A 15980-nucleotide genomic window follows, 5' to 3' on the forward strand; every position below is an offset into this window, starting at 1 on the left:
AGTTGAGCGTTATTGTTTGGAAAGAAGATCTGATACCATGGAGGGCAGGCAGCTGCCCAGCTACTGTGCTGACTAATGCACACTAAAAATAAATTTAACAAAATATGTATAACAAGTAAGACAGCTCTCTAGAGGATCCTAAAAGGAATACTTTAGTTTGAAGGGAAGGATAAATGAACAAAACTAGGATAGTTAATCAAAGAAGACTATGAAAACCACAAATATTAACAAAATGACAAAATTTAATGCATAGGTTTAAATAATTAGTACATATCACTAAACTCAATAACTAGGATGGTGGGGCATGAATTCTGCAATGGACTGAACTCAGAAAGGTGGGGTTGGGAGAAAGATGTATGGTTAACAGCCCACCAGGTTCACATTGTGTCAGCTTGATTTAATCTAAGGACAAAGAAGTGGAGTATCCCTGATGACTTTCTTCTAACCCCTTGAAAGGATCCCTGGGGTTTGGCCTCAGTACATCACAGTTCTTGCTGGGGCAGCAACACTCAGGGAAGCTTGAGATTGTCATAGGCACAGTGTTATGCTACATATACTGAGTAGATAATACTAAGCTGTTCAGGTGGTGATACCCATTTGCGTGCATTCTTAATGTGCACCTAAGGAGAGAGAGATCAAGGTCCTCAGAGTAGAAAGATCATTCCCATTTTTTTCTACCCTTCCAGCCTGAAAGACTGGTGTGGAGAGAATTGAGAATTCTCTAAAAAATTGAGAATTCGTAGATGATGCTTCGAATGAAGGGTGGGTTTCAGTGCTAGTTTTAGACAGGGTCTCAAGTATCACATGTTGCCCTCTCTCTGGCTGGCCAGGTTCACTTTGAGCTCAGATAAACCTGCTTCCACTTTCCAATAGATAGTCTTACAAGAGTGGCCTCCAAGGACTGTGAGGACAGCATTAGCCTTTGACAGTTGAGGTGTGTAACCCACAACTATAGTTTTAGCCACTTTTTCCATTGTCTACCAGCTATTTCAGATTGTTGCTGTTCTATGCCTGACAATCAAGGACGCAGAAAAATAACCTGATAGAGAGAAAGGACACAGTGATCACATCCTTTCTTCTTCTGTATGTTCTGGATGAGGTTTGTTAAAATTCCAATATTGCAAAAAGATTTATATAAAAGTCACTGTGCAGTGTTCTATATAAAATGTCTAATCAGAACTGACCACCAGATAACACTTCCCGCAATCCTCATATGAGAAGCTTGAGCTTTTTGTTTTGACGTTTTCTTTTTTCTTTCTTTCTTATGTTTTGCTATATAAGTTGAGAGAAAGATATTTAGGGCCATGGGTCTGCCCCCAAAATCTGGGCTATGGATCTGATCAATCAGTATTAGTGTGTGCATTCAATAAAGTATTAATTTTTTACTATGATCGATATTTTGGCCTTTGGTGGGGTCGGCCATGACCCAGAGTACAGGTGCTGGGACCTTGCTCTATCCACTTAGTGATGTTTATAGCCTTGTCTTACACTGTTATCTGCACCCCCCATATCTGTTGACTATTTTATTTTCCTGATAGAAGCTCATGGTACATCTTACAGAGGTCAGTGAGCAATGCTCCTTTGGTGACATTGGTGCAGAGAGGAGAACCCCACAAGCAGCATAAGGGTGCCTTCACTAGTGGCTCCAATATTTCACTTTCCTCTGCCAACTGGTCTCCACATTGTTCCTAGCACCATAATAATTTCAACTCGTTCTCCTAAGGGATTTTGTGGCAACTGTCGAATGCTAAGCATAAGGCTTCATGAGTGTTCCCCTAACACACACCCATGTTGTAACCTACCATGCAGGCTATTTCTTGATGTGATTTCAAGCACCTGTACATAATGAGGAAGGAGAAACTTTTGACTGGTGTGAAATCTCAGGAATTTTTAATGGCTAACATTGGTAAATGAGGATAAAATCTAGTTAGGATGAGACATTTTTGGGCAAGATATGAAAGGAAACATTCATTTAGATGCATAGGAATTACTAATGTTTTTATAATCAAGCCTTGAGGAAAATTTGGATGTGGAAACAGGAGGTGCTCAGTGTCTATGCCCTGGGGAAGTCTCCTGGAAAGGGCCCCTAAGCTTATGCTCAGTACAGGGAGATCATTAGCAGGGAGGCAAAGTCTGCTCCCCATGACATCAGCTGTCCCTTCTTGGCCATTCTATTATCTCCTAGAGAGTTCTTGGCATCCTCTGTGATGTCACCAGTGTTGTAGTGACAACCAGTGCCCTAGTTTCTCTCAGTCCAAGTCTGGCAGATACATCGTCAGCCATGTTTTCCCATCTTTGCAAGCGTTTTGGGAGGGGGAATGTCGATTGTGGAGAGACTAGAGTGAAGGAGTCTGGCCTTTCATCTCAAAGTAATGATGGACAAAGACAGCGCTTCTGGGGAAGGTGTAGTAAGTTCTGGGCAGTTTATGTCGAGCTTCCTTTCAGGAGGATGCAGGCTTAAGCTGACCTTTCTAGCAATGGGCCACAACAACTGGAGCATCTGCAAAGGAATTGAATTTCCATGAATATGACAATTCTTGAAAGTCAAGGATTTCAGAACTTTAGTTTCCCCATCCCCACAGGGAGGATATGGTAAGGCCAATGCTATTATACTGTGAACTTCTGGTCTTTACTTTTACAGTTCATGTGTTATGTTACATTGACATAATAGCACCATCAGGAGTCATGGAGGGTCCACCTTTTCTGAGTTTAGACAGGACAGCAATGTATTTCACTATCATTGCTTCTTTAAATACAGTGGATATCTGACAGAGTAACAGGGAGAGAATTGTGCTCCAGGCAGTAACCTTATGTTCTAGGACCTCCTCTGATTTCTTTTAACTGGCAGGGTCATCGGCACCTTTATATATTAGAGGTTGTGTGTTACAAACATTTTTCTAAAATATCAAAACTGTTTGGAAAATGTGGACCAAGATTCAGCCTGTAACCTACTGGCACTTCTGGGGCATTTGTTATTTCATATAGGGGAATTGATAAGTCTGTTGACCATGTCCTCCCCGTGAACGCTTTTTAAATGCAAAGTTGTTGGCCTAGAGTATCAGGGTAGGACATGTGAGTGTCTCCAATCACTCAAGTTTTGTGGATGGTGAATTTATCATCTGACTTCTGAAACCACAGGGGTGAGGGTCCTGAAACCAAGCTGTACCCTGTTCAGCTGATAATAATCCTGGAGAAGCCATCTCCATGGTACATGTAAGCACGTGATGTCCGGCATAGGGAACACCTGGCTGCTTACATCTCTTGGTCTCTATAGAGTAGTGGGAGAACTGAGATCCACTGAAGAGGCCTCTTAAGCATAGACCAATCGCCTAGCAATGACACTGGGTTCTAGGCTTGTTCTTCTGTTTAGGCCTCACTTGGTCTATGCACACTCTATGCATTCTCCCCATGCATGTCCACTTGTGTTCTTCTACCTACAGAGGCTGGGAGAGAAACATCACCCCCTGAAACTGCCATAAGCAAGAAGCAGGCCAAGAAGGAAAAGGAGAGGCTGATTAAAGAGCTGCAGCTCATTACCGAGGAGAGAAATGACCTGAGAGATTGCCTGAGGTTTCTGACAGAGAGATCCATGAACAACAGGTATGAATCACTCCAAATGCTCTTGTTTCATTCCTGTGTCTGCAAGGTCACCTTCATCTCATCCTATTAAGGTTTTGGGTTCTAGAAAGCTGTGCCTCCCTAATCACCCTGTGCTAAACCTCACCTCCCATATAGAGGAGATTCAGAACCTGACCCTTCCTGAGGAGTGAGATGGACAATAGACTCATCTGCTTCCATTTATTGAAAAGCAGGATTTGTGGTCTGAATGAAGAATTCAGGGATAAAGTCAGGGAGAGTGAGTTCCCAGTGTGCATTTGCAAAGCCCTTGACAGCTGGTGGCTTTGCAAGATTGTAATTGCAGTGAGTTTATGGAGAGTCTCTGTACTTGCTAGGCAGGTGACTGAGTGCTGGGAGATCCAGGCAGCAGCCTGAGGGGCCTGGTCCCAAACTGTTCATCTCAATGCTTGACTAGTAGTTCTCAGGCTCAGGCCTGTTTGTTATTGTCTGTGTGTCTTACCCTCTGAGACAGCAATGGTGCATGCATTTCTCCTGGTTCTCACAGTGCTCTCTGTTTCCATATTTGTCTTTCTCTTTCTCTGACTCTGTTTGCTTTTCTCTTTTTTGTGGGTGTGTCTCAGTCTGTAAGTCTGTGTGTGCATACATCCAAATGCATATGCACAACTTTTATATGTTTATATTTCCCTCCACACTTGGAATCTAGGGGTCTATGTCTTGGCCTGAGTATTTACCTGTAACACTTTCATGGTCATGTGAATGCTTTGTTCTGGGAGCCCCACTGTCAACAGCACAGTTCTTTGTCTATGTGGCCACGTTTGTCTGTACATTTGTATTCCTTGTGCAGATTATAATTTTGTGTTTATATATGGTCTGTTATCAGGACAGGAAAAAAGAAATCACCGGTTTCTGGGTGTGTTGGGGGTGGGGGAGCAGGGAGAGGTGTGGCCTAGGCTCTTGATAGCTCAACTGGCTTGACTGCAGATTTCCTCTTGATTGATGAAAGGGAGCCAGGGAACTCTCCATCTGGATGCGGAGCTTCTGGTGACCTGGACTCAGAAAAAGAAGTTTCTGAAGCTGAAGACGATCCAATATGTAGAATTCAGACAGTGTCCTTCCAGGACTGGGGTAGTACAGGACCCACCCTGAGTTCATATATTCCTAAATGCTGATGTGCATTGTATTCTATCATTTGGGGCCAGGCCCTACTTCAGGTCAAATCCATATTTTGAAGACCTGGATAGAATGGAGGAGGCGGTCATGTCAATTCTGCACAACTTAGAGATGGAGAACACTGAGATCCATGAGAACAACCATAAGCTGAAGAAGGAGATTACCTTCTCTATGTAAGTAGTGGTCAGAAAGGCTATCACTTGTGGATTGGACATTTCTGACTTTCTTTGTTCTGGATTGGACAGTCTTCAGCTCTGGTTCTATCTCTTGTGCTGTTTACACATCAGAGTGCCAGGTTCATTAGGACTCAGTTTTCAGTTTCACAAAAGACTGTTCCTCATCCCAGGATTGTCTAGGCATCTTCAGAAGGCTCTAGATAGAACAGTACTGATTGAAGTCATCAGAAGGATATTAGGCTGACCTGGACCTCTGGGGTCATACCAGGTTTTACAACACTCAGTGTGTGAACCACATGGATAGCATTACCTTCCCTTGGTTCTACTGACCTCCTTTGAGGGTGTTTGCCCACTACTAATTGATGTTGCCCCCATGCATTGGGCTTTCATGGATAGCTGTAGATCCATTTTTTTTGAGAGATGTGGACACTAATTGGTGCTTGGGCCAAACAATTTATTCTTCCCTGAATTAACTCTTTGTGGTTTATGCAGCAGCCTTATATGTATCGAAATGAATTCTATTAAGTCTTCATGGGTATCTGGGTCCTGGTGGAGTTAGTGGGACTTGGGAGTGGGAATGGGAGAAAGGGGCAGTATGATCTTATTATGCAGAATGTATTTCCAGCAACCTGCTCAGCCAGCTCCTGATGGAGAACACATGTAGGAAGAAGTTGCTCCCACTGAGGCAGGAGAGCAAGGAGGTACATCTTCATTGGGCACCGATCCAGAAATATTTGGTTGACTGCAACAAGAATGATAAAGACCAGGAACCTCAGGACCCAGCATCATCTGGTAGGGATGAGCAGCTGTGTTAGCTTAACAATATCTGATAAAATTTGCCAATTTGATTTATCTTTGCTTTCTCCTACCACCTTTCTAATTTACACTCACAACCAGCCAACCACCTCATGCCATGGAATTGTTCATTGCTCTGCCTATGCACAATTATTCCAGGAAGTTAACCACTTTTCAGAAACTGAATTAATTTGCAAGTATAATTTGCTGCTCTTTTTAAAGCTGCAGTCTAGAAATGGTTACAGATGAAGAACATATCACATTACTGAATATCCATGTGATAGATTGGATGCTATGTAGAGTTTTGAACAAGTTCTTGGTCCTATGACAAATGACACTCTGTGGTCATGTGACCTCTTGTGTATGAAGGACCTTTCCAGGATAAGAACCAAGTGCAAATGTCCAATTAGTACTTGTCATTGGCTTTAACCTTGGTGACATATGAATGTCTCCTTTCTTCCTGCAACCCATTGCCCTGTTCTTGGTTTGCACTGGTATAAGTCTGGGTCCCAGATTGGCAGCCCACATTACTTTGAGGGTTGCTGGAGATTTTGCCCTGCCCGCAGGGTTAGCAACAATGATATCAGTTAAAAGGTCTATGTTGACTGTAGAATAGAACTGAGGTGGTAGAAGGCAGCATTCTGACAGCTGGCTTGCATTTCCCCACCAAATCAGTGTCTGAAAAACTGCCTTCCTCTCCCAGGTCTCAGAGAGTGCAAGAGAGCTGGAATTGGACACACACCAGGAAGAGAGCTTCCTGAAGAATAAGTTGCTTTCTCAGGAGCTCCTGATGACAAACATCCTGAATGGTAACAACATATTTTAGATGAATATTCTTCCTCATAGTTAATTTGTCATTTCTTAGAGACCCTTAATTTATATATCACTAAGCCAGCCTGACTGATTGAGGTTTTACTCCCTTTCTTTTTCAGAAAACACCACTTGAGAGACAACTTGGGAGACTGCCTTTCATTATGTGTGCTAGAGGAGAAACAGCAATACATCTGTGCTTCTAAATATTCCTAAATGTTCTTGTTACTATTTTTCACTTTTCAAATACTTTAAAACATTTATATTTATTCATTTTCATCCTGTTTCTTTGTAAAATGTAGTTCCTATGAATAAAAATTGAATTCTATCTCTTGACTCTTAAGACCATCTTTCTTACTCAAGGGTTCTGTCCCCTCCTGTGGACTTAGAACTGACAGCTAGAGATGGATCTCTGCATGTTCCATGGAGCCTGGGCTAATTAGTGAATTCAAAGTCACCAAGGGGTACCCAGTGTGACAGTGTCTTTTGTGTGGATAATGAGGCTGTTTCTCAGACACACACTTTATGATGTAATCACTGACATGCTTTACCCAATTGTTAGGGTCCATGTGGTTCTTCAGAGAGAGCAGCAGATGCTCTAACCTGTGAGTCATCACCACAGCTCCTGCAGGTGGCTTTTGTTATTCCACATGAGGTGCTGTATTAGGTGGACAGGATCACCTACAATTAGAGGGATCTCAGGAGATGTGTACTCACAGGGAACTTACTGAGCTGTGCATGCTCAACGTGTTAGGTTGTCAGGCATCCCTACAGGGCTCTGGTGTTCCCACTGCTCATTGTGGGTCAGGATCATCCTCCAGCATCACTTAGTGTCCATATTAGAGCAGATCTTTCAGCTGTTGTCAATGATGACCATATGTGTTATGCACATCTGACAAAATACAGAATAGAAACTAGCTTCCTGTAGGCCAGCTTGGCATAATGAATTCTTTGATAGCAAGAAAATTATCTTAATCTAAGCAGTTTAGGGAGGAACCTCAAGAGCATCCATAGTGAATGCAGCCTGCAGCTGTGAACACAGGTTTCCATTGGAGAGCAGGCCTGTGCAGGCCCAGGACCTAGGTGGGACAGTTCAAGCTACCCTTTTTCCATGACCAATCTGGGATCGTATTGAGAATGTATTTTTTTCCAGGTGACAGATTTCCAATTTATGAAATTGAACTAACTTTCTCAGAGTGGATGTTACTCAGAAAGTTAAGAACACCAGGAATAATCCAGAATGTCCACAAACAGTTTCTGTCACCACAGGGCTTTTAAATCTCAGCAGCTAGAGAAGCAATGTAGTCTTTGGTTATTGTTAAGCTTAGGTCTTCTAGTCATTCATTATAAGCAGACCATGGTACAAAAAGAGTCATCTGTGTCACAATAAAAACTAGTCGGAACTACATTTACACCACACTATCACATTACTACTATATTGGAGGTTCTCAGGTATGATCTTAGAAACTGCGAGAGGCCTGAGTCTTGCTACACACGCATACTTTATAAGTCTTCACAACACAGTGTGATTTGTCCTGTTAATGCTACCTGCAGTCTACAACACCTTGGATAATTTCTACTGACATCTGTGACGTGAGGCAATAGTTCATGTCATCCCTTACCTGAATAAACTGTCCTTAGAGTACAGCGTAGTCAGAGGGGCCTTCATTTCCAGTCTTCAGACAAGTCTGTCAGCCATTGTCCAGTGCCTGTCTTCAGATGTCCACATTGTCAGATGAGTGTCTTCATCCAGCCTGCCCTGTAATTTTGTAGAACATTAATAGGGTTCCAGCCCTAGGATTTAATTCAGTGTTACGGTACTTGCCAAATATGCTCAAAACCTAGTTTCCACCCTAGCCCTGTATGTCATAGAGGAAGAAAATAAAGAACCCCATTGCCCTTGAAGTTTAGCCTCCAAGAAAAGGAGAGCCTGCATACGGCCTTTAAGTAACTCTAAGCCCCAGGTTCCCCGCAGTTCCCTCCATCAATTCCATTATTGTTATATTTTCATTAATGCTCACTTTATTTTTGGTGTGCAAGGAATGTGTACCATGTCAGTACAGTGTCTCTCTGTGTGTGTGTGTGTGTGTGTGTGTGTGTGTTTGTGTACACATGAACTCACTGTAAATTTTTATAAAATCACTCAGAAGTCCCTAATGAAAACTGTCCAGGTGCATGCAGACTCATGTTACTACTGTCCCACGGCACCTGGCACCTTGCAGGGAACACTGAAATGCTGGGCTACTTTAATACAGCCTGAAACCAGGGTGTGCATGGTTTTCAGTGAGATTGTGATGTCATCAACACTACAGAGAGCAGCATAAGCTTCATTTATTGATGCTGCTCTTAAAAAGGTGAGGCAAAGCCTCATCCTATAGAGAGTCTGGTAGAATTTGATGGCAGGAAATAAACTCAGGACTAAAATCAATCAATTACAAACAGAGAGAAGAATACAAAGAGTCAAACAAAGCAAGAGTGGTTTTTTGAGAAGATTCACAGGAGAAACAACCCCCTCCTCAAACTAACTACACACCAGGGAGACAATACATAAATTAACAAAATCAGAAATGAAAAGGGGGACATAACAATAAACACTGGGCGAATTCAACAATCATTAGAGATTACTTCAGAGGCCTTTAATCCAGAACACTGAAAACTCTGTTTGACATTGGTGATTTTTCTACACAGATAACAATTACCAAGTTAAATCCAGATCTGGGAAGGTAACTGAATAATTCTATAAGACAATAGATACAGTCATTAAAGGCTGCCACTTCAAAAATTAAAAAAAAAAATATCAGGTCCACATGGCTTTAATGCATCCTTTCAACCAGACTTCTAACGTAGACCTAACCACAATAGTGCTTCAATTATTCCACTGAATTGAAAGAGAGGGAACATTGCCAAACTCCTTTTCTGAGGCCATAATCAACCTGGTGTCTCAACCACACAATAGTAAACATGAAAAGGGAATTAGAGAGAAAGTTCCATCATGAACATTGATGGTCACTGATTCATTTAAATACTCACACTCAGAATCCAAGATCACATCAAACAAATCACCTACTATGATCAAGTAGGCTTCTTCTCAGGGATTCAGGAGTGGTTCAATATAGGAACATCCACTAATGGAATATACCAATATAACCCCACTGAAAATAAACCACATTCTTATCTTATTAGATCCTAAAATAGTCTACACACTTTGCTGTTAAAAGTCCTGCAGAGTAGAGGGATACAAGGTACATACCTATGCATAATAAAAGCAATAAACACAAAGCCAATAGGCAACATCAAATTTAATGGAGAAAATCTTATACCAATTTCACTAAAATCAGGGCCAAGACAGAGCTATTCGCTCTGTCTATATCAATTCAAGATAGAACTTGAATTTATATCTAGAACTCTAAAATCCATAAAGAATGAAGGAGTTACCAATGGGAAAGAAAAAGGCAAATTATTGCTATGTGGACATAATGCGAAAGTATAAGATATGCCAAAGGGTCCACCAGAGGACTTCTACAGCTGATAATCATCTTCAGGATTGTGACTAGATACAAAATGAACTAAAAATATTCAGAAGCTGTACTTATTGAAATGATAAGCAGGCTGAGAAGGAAATGAGGAAAGCAAACAGTTTATACTAGCCACAAAGAATATAAAAATACATGATCTAACTATAACTATTCGTGTGAAAACCATATATATTGGGGTTGGGGATTTAGCTCAGTGGTAGAGCGCTTGCCTAGGAAGCACAAGGCCCTGGGTACGGTCCCCAGCCCCGAGGAAAAAAAAAAAGAAAACCTTATATAACATGGTCTTGAAATCTGAAATAAAAACCAGAGGAAGTTATCATTAGAAGGAAAGAAATCTCATGCTCATGGATAGCTAGGAATAAAACCATAAAAATGGATATTTTACCAAAGTTATATATACATTTAATGCAATTAAATGAAATTTTAACAAATTCACATCAAACTTGTTACAGGCTTGTTTTCAGACCTTGCTTTAGCACTTCTTAAGTTCATCCAGAAAAACAAAAAGCAGAGGATCTTTTTTTTTTTTTTAAGCAGAGAATCTTAATTTGGGTTTCTATTACTGTGAAAACACACAGTGACCAAAACGCTTTTTATAAAGGACAACAGTTATAAAGGACAACTTTAATTGGGTTTGAGTTACAGTGTCAAAGGTTCAGCCCATTATCATCTTGGCAGGAGCATCATGGCTTCCAGATAGTCTTGGCATTGGATTGACCATGGGTTTCCAACCTGTACTAAATGCCAACAGGAGAAGGCTGTGTCATGGTTAGCCAGGAAGAGAGTCTCAGTTCTCCCACAGTGACACACTTCCTCAGACAAGGCCACATCTATTTCAACAAGATCTCACTTCTTCATACTGACACCCCGAACCTTTGTTATTCAAACAACCTCACCGCGGATAACTAAAACAAACTGTTAGCGTTGAAGAACTTGAGGAGGTATCACTGTTCCTGATTTTAAATTATAATATAAAGTAATAGTAAATTCTCTTTTCAAGTGGCCTTGCTTATCACAATTAAAATATCTGTCATCTAGACTGTTCTTGATTTTTAAAAGTTACTTCTGTATAATTAGCATCATAAATGTGATATCCAGTATCAGTCCCAACTCTAAGGGATTCCTCTATTACTGCTGACCTTGTATTTAAAATATAATCCCCCTTTTGCATCCTGAATTAGCACTTTCAAATGACTAAGATTCAATCCATATTTTTTGATCCTTTGAATCTGATATTTTTTTTAGTAGCTGATGTCAATCTTTGCAAAAACTTAGTGAAGGTTTTTTTTTAGGCGTTTTGGTAATTGAGTTGGACCTCTTCTGTTAGCATTGATTCCATTGCTCTGAAAATTTTAAAGCCACTACATGACAGGGAGCCTAGGGGTATTCATCCAATTCAAGCTGGCCTTAAAACTCAGTATTCCTTTACCTAGCAATGCTTCCTGGGAAATATCATTGCCTCTCACCTGATCTTTGTTTGTTTGTTTGTTAGTCATAGGTTCCCCTTTCCACCATGTTTACCATGAAACTAAAGACCAGCTTCCAACAATGCTGTTGCCCAACTTTTCCAGTTTCGATGTCTAATTCTGTTCTGAATTGTTCATGAATTTACCATCTACTTCACATAGATGTAATGCATCCTACAGGAAGGGATGACTTATTTAAGCTTACTAAAATCTAGCAAATGAATTCCATTTAAAATTTCCATAGCCTTGGCAGTACTAATTGGCAGTACTCTGATCTGTTTTGTGATATTATTTCCTATAAAGACCTTCCGGAGCTATTGGCTGTTCTCTTTAGTGAGACCAGTTTTGAATCATTATTATTTCTGACCACCCACTTGAGCAGAGATGGTAACATATTGTCTGTACTCAATGACAACAATTGAAGAATGAGAGAATAGCACCATGTTCTGAGAGGACTGCTCTGAGATACTGAACCCCTGAAGCTACACAGGAGAACGTGTGATCCATAACCACAATCAAGAGGGCCAAAGTCCTTCAGCATCAGGACAGAGAATCAATCTGCCTTTGTATTGAGCCACACCAAGTAGGACCAAGGCAGGGGTGAAGGAAGTCAGTGAAGAACTGTTTGGAAAAACTGGAATTCACAGGCTAGACAGGAGACTGGCTGGGGTGACCATGTTAAGAACTACCAGAAGAATATTCCCGACTCCAGAGTGGTCCCTGTTGTTTACTAAGCAAAGCTCAGTAGGGATTTGAGATCCTCAAACACCCATACTTTTCAGAACTTCCCCCCACCTCCCACGTCTCTACTGAGCAGTATTTGGAACCCATTCATTCTTCCTTGCCAGGTCTTGTATCTTCATATCTGAATCTCGGAAGTCTTCTCTTTCACATGTGCAACTCCTGTCCACCTCTCCTCATTTACTCATTCTCACACTACAAGTCCCAGCTCCCCCTGGTGATCTGAGGGCCTCACTCCCTCCTCCAACTCCTTACAGCCCCTTCCTGTTCCCTCTCTCGTCTAGGTGTATCTGTAGTCCTTCTCCTACAAGGTCAGGCTCCTGAGTCTAAGGACTGCCTCTTATTCTTCTCACCCAACATACAGCTCGGTACCAACATCTCTTGGGAACTGAGGGACAAATTATCTTCTCAGTAATTATTGGCTCTTAACATGTTGGCTTGACCAACATAAACTTTTATTAATACCACCCCTTTAAATCAATCCATTTATTGTGCCTCTAGACCAGACATTATGCTAAGAGCTATAAAAACAACCACCTATATAATCCTCAGTATAGCCCAGTAAGGAAGGTTCTATTGCTTTCCTATTTTCCAAACACTGCAAAGTTGAAGTGACTTTCCCAAAGTCACAGGGATCAGAAGAGTTGAGCTAGGCTCTAGTCCTGTGCCCTGGCTCCCGACTCAATGCTATTAAAACTCTGCTGAGCCTCTCACATCTGCCCCGGAGATGGAGTAAGAGCTGGGAGATAACTAGGAGCTCTCTTAACTCATCATGCTAGCTCAATGACCTCTTAGCATCTGCAGCTGGGGTATCACCATGGTTTTCTTTCCTTGGATCTCTGTGATGGGAGGAGCTTGCTGGGTTCTTTGACTCCAAGCCCCTTTTGAAATCATCCCGCAGATTCCTGTTACAGAATGGAACCTGGCCTCTCTTCTCTTTATCCCCATTTTCACATTCACCCAGGTCGAGGCGTTTCAGAAGTGCTCCCAGTGTCTGTATTCTGGAAGAACTCACCAAAAGCCATGTAAGTGTTGAGGGAAGTCAGGGCCAGAGCAAAGAGCCACATGGTGGAAGGCCAGTTGCTCTGGGGTCCTGTGACAGGATCTCTGTGCTCTTCTGAAGGGCTTTGCATAACCCTTCTTAGATTGTGAGGCCTTGTTACCACACCCATCCATGTGCAGTCCAGTGGCTTAATCATGAGATGACAAGGTGCTCTCTCTGCTCCATAGAGCTCCCAGGAGTCTGATGGCAACTCAAGCCAGACCCAGCCTCAGTTCAGGCTCTTATAATTGGTTCCAGACTCAACTATCAGATTACAAATGATCTCAAACGTGTCCCACAACTTCTTACATAAGATCTCTCTCCATGGCACCCTAACCTCAGTCACCTTAAGCTTTCAAAAGGCAGGCCCATCAAACTGCACCTTCAGGCATGGCTAAGCTTTGGTCTGAGACAGGGAAGGCTGGAAAATTTGGAGCAATGCACAACTCCAGAGCTGCTTGCTGTCCTGGGAGGTTAGAACACATCTACAACTTCCCTGGACTAGGGGGCCAGAGAAATCTGTGTTCCTAAGTCTACAAGTAAAGTTAAATTGTGCGTAGTTCTCTTTCTCATGCCTAAATTAGATGCCCATACTTTTGCCAAGTGGCCAGGCTGCCTGCTATCTACCTTTATACTCAGAGGACTCACTACTTTTAATCATGTTTGGAACAACTCTTTCTATGCTAAATCAACTCCATCTCTCCAAAGTATCCATTTGACTGACCAGACATTTGACAAAGTGGATATTTCTCCACAGTAAAATAAAATGCAAAGATTTGAAATTGGAAACTTGGGGGTCTTCAGTCTCTGATGTTTGTGAAATGCATCTTCTTACCTTTCCCTACTTCCACATGGTCCAGAGAAAACAGCCAACCCATTTGATGACACTGGTTTCTAAGTTTTGTTTTAAGGCAGGGTCTCATGCACAGCTGGCCTTAACTTCTGATTCTCCTGTCTCTAATTCCTAGGTGCTGAGGTTCCAACATGTACCACCACACTGAGGTTTTGTTTCTTTTCTTTTTCTTTCTTTTTTTTTTTTTACCTTTATTAACTTGGGTATTTCTTATTTACATTTCGATTGTGATTCCCTTTCCCGGTTTCCGGACCAACATCCCCCTAAGCCCTCCTCCTCCCCTTCTCTATGGGTGTTCCCCTCCCCATCCTTCCCCCACTACCGCCCTCCCCCAACAATCACGTTCACTGGGGGTCCAGCCTTGGCAGGACCAAGGTCTTCCCCTTCCACTGACGCTCTTACTAGGCTATTCATTGCTACCTATGAGGTTGGAGCCCAGGGTCAGTCCATGTATAGTCTTTGAGTAGTGGCTTAGTTTTGTTTCTAATGTGTGTTTGTGTTAAGATGTCTAGTCTTGTCTGGATCTACACCATCTCAGCCACACCAACAGCCTCTCCGGGGCTGTGAAGGAAAGCACGGTCTTTTGTTCCTATGCTGCCCTCTGCTGGATACCAGGAACTACTCAGGCCAAGAAGACTGTGGTGTTGGTTCTGGTTGATGCCATGGAACCGTAGAACAAATTGTTGCTTGATGAAGTGAGGAAGCTCTTCAGAGCGTGCAGAATTTAGGAGTGACTGAAAGGCTCTGGCCTTGGGAACACCCCATCCTGAAAATGTGAAGATGCCTTAAATCACCCTGAAAGATGAAGGTATCATTTTAAAAGTTGTTAGTTAAAGTGCATCTTCGATGCCAAGAATATTAAAGCAGTGATTTGGAGAACCTTTTAGAAACTTAGGCCACATGAATACTACTTTGTCCACAGTGATCTTCAACAAAAAGTTTGGATCAACAAAAGAATGTCCAAGTAAATAGATGTCCAGGTCCCATTCACAGTCCCTTCTAGTGAGCTGGAATGGACTCTGCCCTGGCCATTGGGATTTTGGGGAAAACACCACGCAACTCTTCAACCTTTAGCTAATATAAAAATCTTAAAATAAGCAAGGACACAGAAAATTGGATGGCAAGTGTAATTTGTAGCTGGGAACCTAGTAAGACACATGTGAAAAATAGATCAACACTCGGATTCCTCGGACTGTGAAGAACAGGCATGCTACAGCTGTATACATGGCCTGACTTCCTCTCCTTTGTCTTGGTGCTCTTCCTAGGGTCATGAAGCTGCCCTCAATCGTGTGTAGATGGGAGCAGGTGCACATACAACACACTCACTTCTGCTCTGAGGAACTCTGACCATGTTATACCACCTCCCATTGGTTCCATGGGCTGCCTCACTCTTGCCCTAGAACCTTGCTGCTCCACCTTGCCAATGGCAGACCCTCGCCTATCTGGTCATTACCCTCCATCTGACTATTTCACCAAATCACAACAGCATTCAAATTTGTCCTGGGGTTGACTGTGTGTGTGTGTGTGTGTGTGTGTGTGTGTGTGTGTGTGTGTGTGTTTATGGGGGAGGTAACACAGACACCATACAAAGCATGTATGACTATGGTTATGTGTATATACAATGAAGACTGACCTGTCTTATTGGAGTGGAGAATGGACCTTATTTTTATTCTATAATGCCATTTCTTGCAGCATCTGTTAACATGATATTCATGTAACCACCACGGGTTCTTTCAGTATCTGTTTGGTATACTTAACTCCTGCTTTTGGAATATCTCTCTATGTCTTTTCCAGTGTGTGCATGTGTGTGTG

General features: G+C 42.1%; 1 protein-coding gene across 4 annotated transcripts; it reads left to right on the forward strand.

Moving 5' to 3' along the window:
• The first annotated feature begins 2210 nt into the window (after nt 1-2210).
• Nucleotides 2211-6858, forward strand: Dlg5l16 (discs large MAGUK scaffold protein 5 like 16). Of its 4 annotated transcripts, none has more exons than XM_039098097.2 (6): nt 2211-2408; nt 3441-3600; nt 4779-4922; nt 5551-5717; nt 6424-6529; nt 6653-6858. In XM_039098097.2, the coding sequence occupies exons 1-5, from the start codon at nt 2282-2284 to the stop codon at nt 6486-6488; spliced, it is 663 nt and encodes a 220-aa protein (XP_038954025.2). In that variant the 5' UTR covers nt 2211-2281; the 3' UTR covers nt 6489-6529; nt 6653-6858. The 4 variants fall into 4 exon arrangements, with proteins under 4 accessions (XP_038954025.2, XP_063134928.1, XP_063134929.1 ...); XM_063278858.1 differs by having other exon boundaries at nt 2211-2369; XM_063278859.1 differs by having other exon boundaries at nt 2232-2403.
• Nucleotides 6859-15980: the final 9122 nt, after the last annotated feature.

Source organism: Rattus norvegicus, chromosome 19, assembly GCF_036323735.1.
Source record: "Rattus norvegicus strain BN/NHsdMcwi chromosome 19, GRCr8, whole genome shotgun sequence".
Taxonomy (NCBI): Eukaryota; Metazoa; Chordata; class Mammalia; order Rodentia; family Muridae; genus Rattus; species Rattus norvegicus.